Source organism: Panicum virgatum, chromosome 9K (genome assembly GCF_016808335.1).
Source record: "Panicum virgatum strain AP13 chromosome 9K, P.virgatum_v5, whole genome shotgun sequence".
In the NCBI taxonomy this organism is placed as follows: domain Eukaryota; kingdom Viridiplantae; phylum Streptophyta; class Magnoliopsida; order Poales; family Poaceae; genus Panicum; species Panicum virgatum.
The window spans coordinates 11,633,192-11,651,416 of NC_053144.1; the positions used below are offsets into that span (position 1 = coordinate 11,633,192).

At 48.6% G+C, this 18,225-nt stretch overlaps 1 protein-coding gene and 1 pseudogene across 2 annotated transcripts; one reads left to right on the plus strand and one right to left on the minus strand.

Moving 5' to 3' along the window:
• Window positions 1-1,655: 1,655 nt before the first annotated feature.
• LOC120648306 lies at window positions 1,656-12,500 on the minus strand (annotated as a pseudogene).
• A 558-nt stretch (window positions 12,501-13,058) lies between these two features.
• Window positions 13,059-16,495, plus strand: LOC120648307 (formin-like protein 5). 2 transcript variants are annotated; one of them, XM_039925037.1, is made up of 4 exons: window positions 13,059-13,760; window positions 14,361-14,413; window positions 15,771-16,028; window positions 16,180-16,495. In XM_039925037.1, the coding sequence occupies exons 1-3, from the start codon at window positions 13,166-13,168 to the stop codon at window positions 16,014-16,016; spliced, it is 894 nt and encodes a 297-aa protein (XP_039780971.1). In that variant the 5' UTR covers window positions 13,059-13,165; the 3' UTR covers window positions 16,017-16,028; window positions 16,180-16,495. The 2 variants fall into 2 exon arrangements, with proteins under 2 accessions (XP_039780971.1, XP_039780970.1); XM_039925036.1 differs by having other exon boundaries at window positions 15,771-16,495.
• The last annotated feature ends 1,730 nt before the right edge of the window (window positions 16,496-18,225 follow it).

Here is an 18,225-nt window from a genome sequence, read left to right on the forward strand (position 1 = left end):
TACCCACACTATATAGCAAGAAGGCCTTCACCTAGACACCAATACGGGAGACCAACTCTATTTGGAGACTCAAATCTTTATTCACCATAACTTAGTACAACACAAAGACTTTTACACTCTTTATGTGACACCCTACCATAACACTACTACTTTCAACCATACCATCTTTTACTTGAGACCTCATATGCTATAGTATGGCAAGAGGGGAGGGGAGAACCCCTATTAATTGGACTTCATGGCTCATATGTTTTTTTTTATGTGTTCATCTTCTACACACTTTCTACAAAATATCTAACTCTAGAATTTTTCTTATACTTATCTAATCATACAAATATCTAATCTCTAAAGTATTCCACATTTACCATGAAGCACGACAACCATGGTTCATGCATACTCTTAATCTTAATGAAGTTTCTCACAAGTATGCATTGCTATTTTCAATAGTATTGAACTTCGTCATTTACAAAAATTAGTATTTCATTAGTAATGAGGGAATAAAACTCTAAATGTATTTCACTGCATGATTTTCGCGCCCGGTATTTCAGTGCAACCCTTTTTGACATGTATCTGTTTGATTTGATGTTTTGAACATATAAATTCTGAACTTAATTACTCAATTTGCAAAACCGCTAAATAAGGTTAGCGGAAGCTATATACTGCTATAGCCTTCTCTTAACCTCTGGAAAACTAACCGCTAAACGTTTTAGTCCACTATTTTTAACATTGGGTGAGATTTAGCGAGCTCCTTGTACACTCAAATATCATAGTGATGTCAGTTACAGTCCTAAAATTGCAATTTTTTCAACAGATGCAGATTGTGTCTGAAACAGCTCGCTGCACCGACGGCACCTGTTGTTGGACAGGAGGATAGTGCAGCGGAGCAGCTTGAGGACCATAGATCAAAGTCCATAATTTCAGAGCATCATTCAGATCCGCAAAATGAGTTGGTGGTCACTTCGGTAGATATCCCTACTGGACTAGTGGCAGTAGGTTATCCTGCAAGTGATTTTAGAAAACAAGAAAAGACTCAGGAATCTGCTAGAAGCACGTATTCTCCAACTCCGGAATCTGCCGATTCTGTCATTGAGCTAGAGAACGAAATTAAGACGTGAAATGAAGATGATGGAAGCTGCATTGCAAGGTGCCGCGAGACAATCCCAGGTATCATTTCTGTGAAGCATTTTTTTTTCAAAATATAAGGCAGCTCGCAGCACATTTCGCAGGAACTCATCGCCTGCATAATCATATATGGGGATAGTCCAGAAATTTCAACCGGGAGGTAACCGACTGGCCATAATGAAATTTTTACGGCAGCACGCCAAGTTGCATGAAGCGTTGCTGCATTCGCCCGGTGGACTGGGCTGGGCTGGTCTGTCAGTATCACTGTATCACCATCGACTAGACTTGTGTGGCCACGTTGTATTTGCTAGTCGGGCCGAATGGAAATGAGGGCAGACCCGCCAAGTTTTGTTTATTTTGTGGAACCAACTTGTTTTTGACTCGCCCTGCACGAAACCAAAACGAGAGGGACGCTCACACGTTACAAAATTTCAAAAACCGATAAGGAAAAGGTGCTTTTCGTACAATCATACTGTCACAGAATTAGAGCGTCTGCTATTTTTCTCTTAATGAAATACGCATTCAGATGCGTTCTCTAAAACCAAAAAAAAGGCGCGTCTGCTGTTATTCTGGAATGAATCCACCTCGTCACGAAACAAATTCTGCAATGGACATTTTGGGGTGCCTACGATTCCTTTGCACGGTACTACTACGTAATTACAGCCAGCACAAAAGTTCATACACAACCATCTGAAAACCTCCAGCTTAACCCTACCAAAGATTCAGATATCCTTCAACAAATATACAGACAGGCAGCCATATATGTAACCATCAAGCAAATTGATGCTGTATGCATCCAAAAAAACCAAGCATCGCATCGATTTCCGAGCGTCGTCGTCGACCTCCCTCAGCGCGCCATGCCGAGCGAGCCGTCCTTCATGAGGCTGTTGCTCAGCGTCTTGAACCGCTCCCGCGAGTACTGCCGCGACGCCTTCCTCCAGTCCGTCCCGGCCTTCATCATCGCCACGAACTCGTCGAAGCTGATCCGCCCGTCCTGCGCGCGACCACAGGGCACGCCCAGCCTCATCAGATCATGTAGCGGATTAATTCGGGTTGCGTTGCCGACGAGCGAGTGGCCGGCGTACCTTGTCGGTGTCGACTTCCCGGAGGACGTTGTTGAGCGCGGCCTCGTCGGTGTGGCCGCTCTCATCGGCGAGAGCGTCGGCCAGCTCGGCGCGCTCGATGTAGCCGCTGCTGTCCTTGTCGAAGAAGAGGAACGCCGTGCGGAGGTGGCCGTCGTTGGAGAGCCGCTGCAGGTGGATGGTGACCGCCACGAACTCGCCGTAGTCCAGGTACCCGTTGCCGTTCACATCGGCCGCCTCCATGAGCAGCTCCATCTCCGGCTCGGCGAGCTTGGACCCGACCTTCTTGAGCCCGGCCTTGAGCTCCTGCAGCGTGACCCGGCCGTCCTTGTCCGTGTCCATGAGCGCGAACATGTCCCGGATCACCTCCACCTCCTCCACCGACAGGTGCTCCGCGATCACCCGCATCGCCTTCTTCTTGAGCTTGTTCATGGCCGAGAACTGCTGCAGCCGCGCGCGCACGACGTCGCCCAGCGGCACGTTCGGCGCCTTCCGCGCGTTCTGCAGCCACGGGTGCTCTGCCCGGCCACCAAGATCATCAGGATCCGATCCATGGAGACGGCACGGCAGAGGAAGCAGTGGAGGCGAAGAGGAGGGAGAGATCGGAGGACCTACGTACCGAGCACCTGCTGCGCGGTGGGGCGCTTCCGGGGGTCCATCTGGAGCATCTGGCGGACGAGGCTCTTGGCGCCGTCGGAGATCCGGGGCCAGGGCTCGCGCTGCAGGTCGAGGGAGCCGCGGAGGATGGCGCGCGCCACGCCCTGCTCCGTCTCGGCCCAGAAGGGCGGCACGCCGCAGAGGAGGATGTACAGGATCACGCCGGCGCTCCAGATGTCCACCTCCGGCCCGTAGTTCCGCCGGAGCACCTCCGGCGCCATGTAGTACGGGCTGCCCACGATCTCCGTGAACCGCTCGCCTGTTTTGCAAGCATCCAGAAAAAAAAACCATAAACATCATCATCAACTGAAGTTGACCATAAACTGTCTATTGTCTGGTGAAAATAGCAGACACGAAGCTGCTGAAGAAATTTGGCCACAGGACGTCCCAAAGCGTGGACTCTTTCGTCAGTTTGTCATTTTTCAGATACTTTTTGCCTCCATTTCGCTGCTGTGATCGTTAGCTGCAGCCGCGGTTTCAGCGAGACTCTTCCACTGGAAACGTCAGGCGCAGCAGATTCCAAGAAAAAAAAAAGGATTTCTCAGTTGGCAGGACTTGTTCTTTGCTGCAGTGTTTTCCTCATGCCGTTGGCAGAAAGTGTTTTGCCTGCCATGCACACTTTCTTGCCTACAATTCTTTGGGTTTTTCTTTTTGCATTTTTTTTGCCTACAACGCTAGTGGTAAATCCTCGAAAATTGACATCCTTTTTGCATTTTTCCATTTTTTTAAAAAAAATATTGCTTATAAGAGAAAAACATTCGCCAGCCATCTTGTGCAAATGGAACCAGTGAAAGGAAATGTTTCCACAAATAGAAATAATCCTTGTTAAAGCAGTAAAGATTCTTGTAGCCCCCAAATTTGGCATGCACACAGCAAAGTTCTTGAAAGGCCCTGTGTGTCATGCCGAAGGTTGCCAAATTTAATTTTCTCATAGTTAATTCGATCCTGGAGGATCATTTTACATTTTTACGCTATTTGATTTACAGCCAAGCTATCTGCTTTGTGGAACACAAGATGGCATGTTGAATAGGGGCGCATGCAAAATTGCAAATGGAGGCAAGCGAGCGAGCAGGAGGCTGACGGCTGACCTGGTTTGAAGAAGACGGAGAGGCCGAAGTCGATGGCCTTGAGCTGCGCGTCCTCGCTCTTGCCGGCGTACAGGAAGTTCTCAGGCTTGAGGTCCCGGTGCATCACCCCGTGCGCGTGGCACGCCCGCACCACCTCCGCCACCGTCCTCGCCGCCGCCGCCGCGGCGCGCTCCGTGTACCTCCCGCGCGCCACGATCCGGTCGAACAGCTCCCCGCCGTCGCAGAGCTCCATCACCAGGTGCACGGCCTCGGCGTCCTCGTAGGCCGCCCGGAGGCGCACCAGCGCCGGGTGGTCGGGCAGCGACGCCATGATGGCCACCTCCCGCCGGACGTCCGCCACGTCCACCGCCGTGCGGAGGCGCCGCTTCGGGATGGACTTGCACGCCAGCCGCTCCCGCGTCGCGCGGTCCGTGGCGAGCCGCGTGACGCCGAACTCGCCGCGCCCCAGCTCCCGGCCCAGGTGGTACTTGTCCGTCACGCGCAGGCGCGGGTGGTGCGGCACCACGCCGTCCAGCACGCGCGCCGCCGTCGCCCCGCCGCGCGGCGGCGCCCATTCGTACGGGTTGGGCTTGGGCTTAGCCTTGGGCCTCGGCTTCGGCTGCGCCCTCGGGCTCGGGCTCGGCTCTTGGCTGGTCCCCTGGCTGCTCGGAGGCGTCGCCGGCCTCTTGGTGGCAGCTCCCGGTGGCGGCGCTTTGGCAGATGCTTCCTCAGGCTGATCGGGGGAGGTGGAGGTGGTGCCGCAGAAGCACACGTTGCCCATGGCGCCTCGCTCCTGCTAGAAGCTTCCAGAACCTTCTACTTACAGCTGCAACCTGAGACTCTCACTGTGAGGAAGAACTGCTGCTGTGCGACCCTCTCTCTGCACTACTCCCCTTGCTCTCCAGCCCGTATGTATACCTGCGGCAGCACCGCCTTGTCTCTCTCCTCTCTGCTGCTGTCTACTGGCGCGGTTTGCGCATGGAGTATCTCTCACCTTCTCTCTGTCCCAACCTTTCACACCTTCCCTCTGCGTCTCTCTCTACATATTGAAAGGGAAAAGATTTCTGTTGGTGCAGCGTCGACAGTGTAAACAGTTGCGGCAAAGGGACTCGAGAGGAGGGGTGAGTTAATGAGCGAGGCAGCTCGCGGGAGGGAGGGTTGGGAAACGGTCGCGGGAGGGAAGAAGTCCAGTTATCCAAAGTACGCAGCGACGAGGACAGCTCGGGACGAGAAAGGGGTGGAGAGGAGAGGAGGAAGAAGAAGGAGAAGCACGCTGCACACGCAGCTTCGATCAGTTAATCGTAGAAAACTGTTAGGATCCGGATCCCGTCAACAAAAATACACATCGAGCTAGAATGCTAGATGGCGATCGATCGATGAGGAGGAGGAGGAGCGAGAAAGCTTTGCTTCGCGGTTACGTCGTTTCGATGGATGGAGGGGGTCGACTAGAGGCGGACGGATCATGGGCGGCCGGGTCGCGAAAAAAGGCGCGAGGTGAGAGGGGGCTGAGCCGCAGCGCAGCGCCCTCTCGGCTGCAGGCCAGCAGGCCCATTTCAAGCGGAGCGAGCGCTGCGCTGGAAGGGGGCAGGGACCAGGGGACGCCCACGACGACACGACAGCTAGCTTTCCAAGGCTGCCGGCGGCGGCGCGTCTCTCCCTCCCTCCCTTTGCCGGCTGGGACACGCACGGGCATGATCGATCTCCTGGTCTGGTCTCCGGTGGTGGGCGAGGGGAATGGGCATGCGCCTGGGGCTCCGGGCTCGGGCGACACCATCACCGTGGCTCGCGTCGATCCAATGAGTTGGTCCGGTCCGGGGTTTGCCTCAGCCTACAATACTAGCTGCCACAACAACGTGCAGCTGGCCGCGGCCGGGGGCATCGTGACAGCTGCCGGCTGCCGTGTGGATTCCAGCAGAAAGGGGGGAGAAAACGACCCGGCGTTAAGGGCGCGACAGCGAAGGCCGGGAAGAAATTGGTCGGGTGACGAGAGATGACGGGCGTGATTGTGATCGAGGTGTGAATCTTTGTGACCACGCGCATAAACCGTCTCGGATCGGAAGAACGCCACGGATCAGTGCGCGCGCGCACCACATGTTTTGTAGCCGTGTCGCCCTCCTGGTGCTATCAAACGTACCGAGATCGTATTCCATTACCAGTTTACCATCACTAACTGCTACTGGTACTACCGATTCGTGTCTCCGAGGACCACAGGAGCAAGGGCTGCTGGACTAATAATGTCAGCTGCGAAAAGCACAGTGCGAGGCGGCAGGCGGCAGCGAGAAAGGCGGGCGCTTTCCTTGACCCTTTCCTTCCGCGCTTTGGGTACTCAACTCTCAAGGAAAGGCGATCCGCGGATTAGATTACGCTATGCGCCTACGGTTAGGGGTGGTAAAGGGCCCAACATTTTGAACTAGAAAATCTAAGGATCGGGCCCTAAAAGGGCCGGGCTCTAAACATATGTATTTTTGAACTAAAAATTTTAAGGGCTTTATTGGGCTGTGAAGAAACCATTAGGGCCATGGCCCATTACCACCCCTACCTACGGTTCAGGGATTAAGCGGCGTGCAAAGCGTCCGCCGCGGTCAAGGAAAGGGCTCGCCGCGGGCATGATTGCCGCTGCATGAGGCGACGTGCAGCGGGTAATCATGGCGGCTCAGTCCTCAGCAGCGACCCCCGCCCATGATTCTGCGCCCTGCGACGCGAAGGCGAGCCAGATAAAATTACCGGGTCCTTTCTCTCAAATTCTTACCCTATCCTGTAACTAGCCTTTCGAGCGTCATCGAAGGCCTAGTAAAACAGGTTAGAAATCTTGTCTTGTTTGTGTTATTGCTGAACAAGTGTAACATCAGGGAGAGGGGGCGGGTGAGAAACGGTCAGGTGATGGGAGCTGCTGAGGTGGTCAGCTTCTGAGAAGACAAGGAACTCGGCGTTGGTGGATTCTCTAGGTCAGCTGTCTGATCGGGTCCTACCAAAACGATAGACAGACAGGCAAGCAAGCAAGAGTAATTTACTGGCAATGACCACGCGCAAACGAACATGAAGAACAATTTCTTTGCTTGGCGTCACGGTCATTGAACACATAGCCAAAGCTCAACCTACGAGCCGTCACACGTGACCTGTGCACCAGCGTAACAAACTCACCGTCATTGAAGAGGACAAACCCGGGGAGACCGGAAGAGCCCCAAGCCAACGCCAAGCTTGGGCTGCATTCGGACAGATTAGATGGCGGCAACAACGAGCCAACCCCTATTGTTACTTGCCATCCAAGCTACCGTCTTGCCATCCAACGGCTGGTCTGTGTTCCAAGACTGCTGCCTGTCAGCCAGCACGGCAGCACCTGGAAATGCTTCAAAGATCCCGAAAGGAACATTTCAACCTGATGTCACGACAAAAACTGGAGATAGCATCGACATACCTCTTGTAGGCATTGGAGTAACAGAATGAAACGAAATAAGGGCATATTGACACATGAAGACGTAACTCAGAACGAATATGACCTGAAACTACTTTCCCAGAGTATTTCCACATTACCGACCAACCATATGCAGTCATTGGAGTAGCAAAATAACTCACAGATGGGGGCCGAAGGCAACGTAATAACAGGCTAAGTTAGTTCTATAATAAGAAAATGGCTCCCCTCCTCCTCTCACTCAAGCAAAACAGTCAGCCAGCTAGGCGTTTGCACCCAGCTCAACCCTCCCAGGATTCCCATGGCTGCCTCCCTGCACACCTCCACCGTGGTTGTTGTAGTAAGAGTTGCCACCACCCGAGCGGCCACCGCGGCCTCTGTTGTTGTAGTTCCTCGGCTGGTAGTACCCAGAATCATAGTAGTACCCACCACCGCCACCACGGCCATTCTGATATCCGCCGCCACCGCCACCGCCACCACGGCCATTCTGGTACCCACCACCTCGGCCCCCACGTCCGCCACGGCCATTAGGATATCCCCTTCTGCCACCACGACCACCACCACGCTGATTCTGGTAAGGCCGACGCTGGACGAACTGTTGGTCTTTTTGTTCTTGATCCTCCAGATCAGCCTCAAACCTCTCCTGCTCTGCTTCAGCTGAAGGGACTTCATCAATTGGGTTCACCAGAGCATCATCATCCTGAAATTACACAGTTAGTGCAAGCAGGAAACATCCAAACCAGGAGTTATTTGCCAACTCATTAGTTGCTACTTGCTAGAGAAGCAGTACCACATGTTGAGCATCAACTGCAGGAGCCTGATTGTCAGTGTAGATTTCAGTAGCCTGAGATTCTTCCTTCTCATCCTATGAATAAATTCATGCATCATTAAAACTTGAAGATGAAAGGAAGGCTAACAAGACAACACAGCGTAAGCAAATATTTATAATGCAAGTGCAGGGTGAGCCTAAACACAGAGCAAAAGAGATCACATTCCATTTCATTAGAAAAAAGGAACAAGTCATTTCCACGACATAAGTACAAAAAAATCTTAAATAAAAATATAAACATGAAAAGGTGAGGAATAATAAAAATACAAGGCGCGCACATAATTCAAGATTCAAACTTTAAAAACTTTGACCTAAGATTAATCTTGTATAATAAAAACTTTGCCTTATAACAATCATATCATTGCATTGATATTTAAAAGTAGTTTCATGCAACTATAATTTTGTTGCCATTGAAGACCATGGCAAGTTTGACCACACCTTATATCCTGGGACGGAGGTAGAATTTTTTTTTTTTCATTTCTTTGAAAGAAACACTATGGCTTCTCTCATTCATCAGATATTCTCGAAATATCTACTACCAAGATAGTCACAATATTGAGAAATTGTGGGAGCATATAACTACCAACCACAAGTATAATTTAAAGCCATTTTTCTAATCATGCCGATGGATCTAATTTGCAGCAAAGAGCGAACCATTACTTTTATCCACATCGTTTGATTCATGACCAGTTAGAGACTAAGAGAACTTTTATATTCTCAAATAGACACACATTTGAAGGGCGGGCCTGGTGCAGCGGTAGAGCCTACCGTCTGTAACCGGAAGGTCCCGGGTTCGAGCCCCAGCCTCTGCACATTTGTGTGGGTAAGGCTTGGGGCTTAAAGACAACCCTTCCCCAGACCCCGCACAGTGCGGGAAGCCTACGGCACTGGGTACGCCCTTTTAAATAGACACACATTTCACTATAATCATCCAAGAAAGTACCATGTGTTTCCAAAACAAGGCTTTTACAACGTTGCAAAGTCATCGCCCAGGTGACAGTTAGGCATATCTAGCCATAAGGACCGAATTTCCCTAGCTCAGTTTGAAACCTACTTTAAGTTTCTGGTGGGTGGGCATCTACTTTTCAAATAACACAAAATTCAAGTTGCCTTTCCACTCTTAAGAAAGCTATGTGGAGCATATAAATGAACAGGCTCAATAATGGAACAAACAAGAAGATCAAATTAATAAAATCAGAACCGAAAGATATCCAGCCAGGCTTGATGGCTTTCTAAGATAACCTAAGGCAATAACAAAATCCTAGGCAGATAGGTAGTTTTGTGCTCCCATACGGAAATCATAATCAGAAAGTAAATGAATTGGGGTGAACAATAAGAAAAACAAGATTCACATGCTAAAAGATGTTCTATAAACAAGTTGCAACTACAATTGTTCTTCTAAATGTAATGGATGAACCTGTAAATTCCATTTCATTTCATGAACAAACACGTGAGTGCTATTCTCTATGAAATTTCCAGTTGGACCATTAGAGCTGTTCAAGGACACTAAGGGACACTAAATTTATTGCATGGAATGCTGCTACCTATGAAAATGAACAATTCCAGACTTCATTAAATACTTCAACCTATGCCAAATGGCCAAATGGGATGCCTAAGGCAACATCAGATACCAACACCAAATAATACAGTTTCAAGTCCAACATAAATTGTTGTGGCCATGGAATATTAACAAATATAATAGAAGTCCATAATAGAGATACTCACATAGAAGTTGTAGCCTAGGTTCAAAACATCAAACAAATAAGCAATATATAGCAAAAAAACAATCATCTCTTACAATACTTGGCTGTTGTAGCTATTCTGCTGTACCCATATGTATGATAATACAAACAAGCATCCAGGTTCAAGCTTAAATGACAAAATTGACAGGTACCAGCAAGAAAGCTAAAGTCTTAAATTCATTAGTTCTGTCATCAGAACTAGACCCAATATCTCAAAAGTGTAGTTATACAGCTTGAGTATTCGCAAAAGTGAACTTCTTAATGGATCAACTCAGAAACAGATTGCAACAATTAACAATTTCAAAAAGGGACAGCCAGAAAAGTATATCAATGGGGGCCAGCTAGTGACACCCACATGTTAAAAGGGGATCAGATGAAGCATTTGAGCTATTTTTATCTACTCATCAGATATGGTTACAAGGTTGAATCGAGTGCTTCAAGGGCGCCATGGCCTCAGCCAGAATCACCTTAGCTCCATGCATAAGTATACACCTAATACTTCAACATATGGCCTTAGACACAAGTATATTGCCAAAAGATGCAACCACAATACTAGATTATCAAAAGAAAATAACACAAATACTAAAATAATATATCATTCAAGAAAAGACTGTACCATTATACTTAACTTATACTGCATCAGTTCCAAACAAACACAGGGGAATTAACAGAGCCTACCATTCAAGAATTATTAGCTAACACAAATATAGCACACCCAACTTAGCACAGAAATGTACCTTCAAACTCAAAAGCATCAACCATCAAGTACCAAGTACTGACGTACTTATGTATCTATAACATTAACTTTCCATGACAACCTAACAAGCCACTCTAGAGCTGTTAACTAGTATTATCACCCTGAACTACCAGTGTTGTCATTTTAGCAAAACATTGTAAAATACATTAAAACTTATTACACACAACTTAGTACAAGATTGTAATTTTGGACTCCAATACATTATTGCCCTGTTGAACTAGTATTTTGCTGACGCCATGGAAGATATTACTTGTAGTTCACTAACAAAAAAACAGTGGCCAATTCCGAAGGCATATCACTTCCCATTAGCAAAAATCAACAGGTAGTTGACACCAAGCATATATAACACTAAATACATTATGACAGGATATATAGTTATTATCACACAAAGAATTGACAGTGCAGGAAAATAGATATAAGTGAGACTAAACAAAACATATTTGGGTTTCTTCGTGGCAAAACAATAATAAACTATTTTTTCCTGTGATGTGCTGCTATTTCCAAAACACCAATGCAACACAGTGCTTTGTACAAAGTGCCCAGAAAGTATCCAAGTCTACCAGTAATATTCTGACAATATAAAACAAGGTAGTATGAATCATCTACAGTAGGCAACTAATCTGAAGTATGGTGCCCGTACCCGAAAGTTAAATCTACAAGCTCGGCCATCAGTAATAATGGCATTGTACACTAGATCAATCATCAATCTACACCAACCAAGATGATGTTAAAGTGACAACAATCATTTCGCTACATAAAACAAAAGTTGATGAGAGAATTATATAACATCCATGATTTTACCTTGTTTCCTTCAACAGTCGTGCTCTCCTCTGCTGCTTCTGGAGCCTGAGGTGGCACAACCGTGCTCTCCTGGGCCTGCCCAACTCCAGGTCCATAACTCCCCACTGAAGCAGCCAGATCCTGTGTTGCCCTGATCTCTGTCCGTGCTGTGTAGTAGTCCAATGACATGATCCTTTCCAGCTTTGCCCTCACCCCAGCATCTACAGATAAAGGAATTGAGATTAAATGCGTGACAATAACCTACCATCTCAACCAAATCACAGTGCAAGCCCAATAGCAATACCCACATGTGATGGTGGAGTCAGGGTGGATGGGCTCATCCGCACGGCGGAGCCATAGGCGGGCATGGTGGGCACAAGCCTGAAGAGCATCGCGGTGGGAGACTCCAACCGCAGCAGCAGGGCGCGATGCGGCGAGGGATGCAAGTGTAGAAACAGCATCCAGATCTGCCTCCACGAGCAGGTCCGCCGCATCATCCGTGACGTAATCATAGGTGATGCAGCAGTTCCGCTCGTGCGCGCGCGCGACCATCGTGGTGGCGAAGTCGTGCTGCGGCTTGACGTCGAAGAGGGAACCGAAGTAGACGAGCGCGAGGAGGTCCTGGATGGACGAATCCGAGACGGAGGAGGAAGCGGCGGCGGCGGCGGAAGCGGGGCGCGAGGAGAGCTCCTCGGCGACGGCGGAGGCAAGCGGAGCGCGGAGGCGCTCGAGCTCTTCGATGAGGGCGACGACGACGGGCTTGGAGCGGAGCACCTCCTCCTGCTCGCGGTTGAGCGTCTTGCCGGCGGCGAGCGACTCCTCCATCTGCGTGATGCGGTTGTACTTTTTCCGCAGCGCGCGGAGGCGCTTTGAGACCACGCTGAGCACCGGCCCGTCGGTGGCCTCGGCCGCGGCCGCGGCCGCCGCGGCAGTGGGAGCGTAGGAGGAAGAGGCGGTGGGGGAGGCGGCCATCGCGATAGGCTAGGGTTTTAGGGGGGGCCGATTTGGGGGAAAGAATGGGGCTCGGGGGTCGGAGCGGCGAAGGGGGAGCGAGGAACGGAGGCGTCGGCGCGTCGGATTTATTGGGTCAGGGAAGGAGACGAGACGGTAGGGCAAATCAGGGCACCGGGTGGGCCGGATGGCCGCACACGAATCCTAAAGCATTGCCATTCTTTTGCTCTGGGCTGGGGCTGGGCTGGCCATGGGCACTGTTTTGGACTGCCACATAAGCCTTGGTCCGGGCTGTGTACTCACAGCACAAAACTAACTCGGTAGTCGGTACCATAGAAAAAACTACTCGGTACACTGATGAACAGAAAGGAGCATGATTGAAGTTTTTACGAGTTCTACGAATAGACCTTCAACGTGAACTTCAAGTAATTCAAGTTACTCAAAGTTTCATCATAACAGCTTGTTTACTATCACCTCTCTTGACATGTGACACACTGAAAAGTGCCATTATTCAGTGACATTATACAAAATGCTAATGGATTGAAACAGGGTATAACTAACCAAACAACATAGCTTTATCATATGTAGCCATCGACGAGACTGACACGGTACTATGATTAAGGGGTCGATTCGCAACTGTCCTTTTATGCTTTGTCCGGTTCACACCCGCGAGGAGCAGAGCAGTCAGCCCAGCCCAGCCGTTCGTCCCGCGGCGCACTCCTCCAGCCTGCAGGCTCCAGTCCTCCACTTTCCCCGCGCGCGCGCCCTCGCCATGTCGGATCACCTCGCGCTCCGGAGCTCCGTAGGAAGCCGCAGCTCCGCGCTGCCCTCCCACCACCAGCGCCTCCCGCCCGCGCACGACCCTCTCGCCTCCGTCTGGATCCGCCGCCTCCACCTCACCCCTCACCCCCCGCCGCCGCCGCCGCCGCGGCCCCCGCCCCCGCCCCTTCCGCGCCGCGCGACGCCGCCTTCCCATCAGGACGCCGTCTCCACCGACGAGTCCCGCACGCCGCCGCCCCCGCCGCCTTTGCCCCCGCTACGCAGCGCCGGGTTCGGCCCCTTGCGCTGGAGCCCGCGCCCGTTGCGTGGCGCGCCGCCGGCCGCCGCGTGGGGCGCAGCCGCTGCAGTCGGGGATTATGCCGGCGGCACCATCGGCGGCGGCGGACCACCGATGCTGTCTCCGTTCTTCCGTCTCTCGGCGCCGCCACCGGTGACCCCGGTCGCGGATTTCGGGGAGGTCGCGCCTGTGAGGCCGCTGATCGGGCTCGGAAGCCACAGCGGCTGCAGCGGATTTCCTGAGCTGTCACCGCCGATGGCTGGCGGCGGCGACCCCTGCGCCGCCACCTGGCTGGCGGGCAGAGCTGCAGGTACGGACTTGATTCCAGGCTTCCAGCTCCTTGCACCTCTGTTCCTCAATGCCTACAACTATTTTAACTTCAAATTGATAAAGCAAAGTTGCAGTTTCTTCTGTTACTCCCTGTACAAATATCAGGCAGCAATGTGAATTTGACATACTGCTCTGAAACAATTGGGTAAATAGGTTGATTCATACTAAGAAACATGACTCCTCTTTATCAACACTACTGGTTGGAATTCCTATATCTAAGTTAGTGGATTCTTGACGGTGCTACAGAAGCAAGTTTCTTGTGATAATGCTACTATTTTGTTCTTATATTCGTTGCTAATATAGCGAGTTAGTGACTAGTGAAAATAATTGATGAAGTACATGTATCCATTTCTTTATGGTCCAGTCACCCTTGAGAATACTTTCACTATGATATAGATAACTTCACATGCTTGTATAGACATATATAGAGGTACTAGGTATAAGATGATGTAGATCTTCTAACAACTTCTAACAAGATCCACTCAGAAAGTCGCAGATTATTTTGCACATCTTCTAGTTCAGTTGGAGCCTGAAAGGCCACCACAATGTTGATTTCATGACTACATTTCTGTTTGTGTAGGTGCTGCTTATCCTAACCATGCTTTCGACATGGTTCCCATAAGAACACTTAATGTAAGATTTCAACTTCATGTCTCGCATTGCTTTATGGCATGCATATTTGTGGGTAATGTGGATTTATTCTTTGTAGGTTTTTAGGGGGTATTCCCATAGCAAGAAAATAAATAAACCCCAATTTCATTTTTAAACTGAATACGTACCAGCACTTTGGGTAATCAGTTTAACATTAATGTGAGAAAGATCTTGGCTGAAGCATACAAGCAAATGTTCTAAGTTTACTAGAAATACCAGATGGTGATATTATTTATGGGCAGATCACAGTTCCATGGCTGTTAATGACAAAAAAAAATCAATAGAAAAGATTCATGGTAAAAAAAGGAAAAACTTGACCAACCTATGAGGAACGAGGTGGCATTGTCAATAAGAAGAAATGGATGACAAATTCGAGATGAAGAGGAGCTAGGTTTCAATTCCTAAAACAAAAAGCCTCGTATTTTGAAAGGTGCAGCAAGTGAAGTTTTAGATGGACATGTCGTCACAATAGCTCTTAGACATTTTATCAACATCAAGTCATCATGTAGAGCTGGAACATTGCATAATCTATAACCTAGATTAATTAATATGCTCATGAATATTCAAGAATCTCGAATCTTGAATGAGCTGCATCAAGGTAGGAAAAACCGGATAACATCTTGCAAGATGATGTGTAATGTTTTATGTTACAGGAATGGTTTTGAACTTTTGATTAATGGCATCGTACCAAAAGATTAGTGTGATTTAATTTCAAGTCCTATGGCTTATTAACCTCTGCCCCCTCCCATTTTCTCAGTCAGGTCTTGCGAGTTCCTAGCTAGAAGTCAACTACCAAGCGATTCGATCTTCTAGAGGTCTATTCTGTAATGATAACTAAAGCATGCTAGTAACAACTATTGTGTAATGATAACTAAAGCATGCTATTAACAGGAATAAGGCGCATAATTTCCACGTAGTAAAGCAACTACTGTTGATGGTCCCCATATCTTAAAGCAGATGAAATGAACCATCTTAGTGTAGTTCTGATCATTGCTGTTTCTAAGTACGGGATAATAAAGTGCTAACTACCAATGATTGTAGAGACATATTGTCGTTTCATGATTTGGTTACCAGCTCCCTTTTTCTCATATGTTCATGATTAGTTGCGAAGATTTTTTTTTTTGAAAAGATGTTGCGAAGAAATTCAGATAGAGTTTATCATAACAAGATATCTGTTATGGCAGTATTAGTGTATAACTGGCCTGTTTGTATAGGAAGAGGTCTTTTGGTATCCAACCACCCATATTGTACTGCTTAGAGTGAGTAGCTGATAAAAAAACCTGGCTTTTAATGAACTAATTGTGAAATGGCATTGTTTATAAGCCACCTTTTCTTGCAGGATTTGCATGATAGGCAGCATGGTGTGATACCTGCACAACCAAATCTTGCAAGGCATGATCCTAGCTCTAGCAGCCAACATGATGAACCTTTCTCATATTGGAACATGGGGAGGTTTCGGAGGAACACCACGTCATCAGCGATTGCACCTATCAGTGTTGCGCCTGCCAGTTTTGGCACCAAAAGGAATGCTGATTCAAACAATTTTATCCCTCTGAAGCTCAGGAAACTAAGTAGGGCTAGTTAGAGCTCGATGAAATATCTGAGCTCTGTTTTCAAGGCGTCGCCTAGGCGACAAGGCGGTGGCGGCTCGCCTTGCTTAAGGTCTCGCCTTAGCCCGCCTAGGCGTCGCCTAGGCGATAAGGCAGTGGTGGATCGCCTCGCCTCGCCTTACCGCTTTAAAAACATAGTATCTGAGCGATGTTTTTTAATGCATAATTAAACAGCATTTGCACCTGCCAGTTTCTCATATCCTAATCCTTCACCACGTAAGAGCATAGCTTAAGAAGAATGAAGATGGATGCATTTGGTGGCAATCGTGAACATTGTAAATTTGCCCCCAAAGCCTTGCATTTGGTGCCCTCCGAGCCACACTGGCGTGCATGTTTGTACAATTTAGTGTAACATATAGGGTGATATTATGTTCCATGTTTCCTCTGTGGCTTGTATACCTCAACAAACACATAAGTTTCGTTCCAAGGCATTGTATGTATTTTGTTTACCCAATGCTGCCTTTTGTGTTTATAGTTGTCATTGCCTCCTTACACATCTTTTTGCTTACAAGTGTTGCAACGCAGTGCACTATCAGTTTTCAAAGTTTAAACTTATTCCATGAACATGGCTGCCTGGCTGAACTTTTTCATGAACATATGTCGACTGCAATTCGAAAGGCGAGACTTTTCCTTTTCGCTGGTTGAAGATTTGATCGGCCACAAATCATTGCCCATAGGTTGGCGATCTGTTTGGCTACAAATCATTATACTTGAGCTGCCTCGGTCACCATGTGACCAGAAATTTCCGTCCAGACAAGAAGAATCACTCATGTTCTCTGCTTTCACTCAACAGCGCGGCTGATCCCATGTACTATGTTGTCCGTGAATTTGCTGTCAATCTTTGCATAAGAATCTTATCCATGTTCTGCCTGCGTTCAAGCTGCTGGCTCCTGTCGATGTCAGCACTTCCATACTTTGTACTATATCTGCCTCCGAATTTCTGAATATTGCTCCTTTCCGATAGCGGTTGACGGGTTGAGTGATGTTCTAGGGTATGTGCATCCAAACTACTTGAAGAAATGCTTGCCGCCAGAATCTGGGGCCATTGCGATGTTAAGTCTTAGGCTTATTGGTAGTGTGTCGTGTTTGTGCTTAACCACGTCGTGTGGGTTGGTTAGCCTTTGGAAGTCCTTTGGCATCCTGTTGTGCTAACATTTCTTGTAAATAATTTTCTATCGTCTTAATTGAGCGGCAGGGCTCTTGCCTTTTGGTTCAAAAAAAAAAGTCTTAGGTTTATCTCCTTTTTATTTAAAAAAATGCTTGCTCATTCAATCATTAAATGGAATTTTAGCATGCGCATGTTTGCCCCTTTTTTTTGGGTAATGCGCATGTTTGCCTTACGCCACATAATATGCATTTGATATTATTCTTCTTTTTTGAGTTGTTTTTTCAGAAACTTTTTTTTTATTGCGATGGGTCTCGTTTGGGCCTGTTTGGGGGGCCCATATTTTATCGAGGCTCACGGCCCGGTCCCTGCTGCGCTTTCGTCTTGAAAACGTTTTGGGCCTGCTAGACAGGAAGAGATGCAGGTTTTTCTTTTTCTTTTTTTACATGTGAAATGCAGGACTCGACTGATGGCGACGGCGATGGGCGACTGCTCATCAGCACACCAGCAGTCGAACAATCTTCCAAAAAAAAAAAAAGCAGTCGAACAATCGATCGAGACTGGAGGGTCAGAGGAAAGAGAGGATGAGGCCACGCGGAGGCCGAGGTGCTGACGTGACTCTCAGAGGTCCTAGTCCGTTGAACCCTGTCTTTTTCCTGAAGCAAATGCCAATTCCGGGTAGTTAAGCGTAGCTATAAAAAACGCTATGGTTCGTGCGGTCAGGGCACTACTCAGGCAGCACGGGCACGATAGTGTCGCGTGTACGCACCGAGTTCTGCGATTTTCTAGCTAGGAGGTGGATTTCGCTATACTGTTCTATTGGCCCCCCGCCCCCGTTCGTTTTCACGAGATGGAAGTGGCAGGCAGAGATGAATCTGGCATGAGAAAGGGGCGAGGGTGCCTTGCTGCTGTGTTCGGCTCCAAGCGGTTTTGGAAGCAAGGGGAATGACTGATGAGAGGGGAGGAAAAAGAGCTGATGAAGAAAGCGAGAAAAGTATATAACAAAATGAACTAAGGATTAGTGCAAAACTGTCCGTTGACTATCCAATTGTATCTCTAGGTGTTGGTTGAAGGCCCAT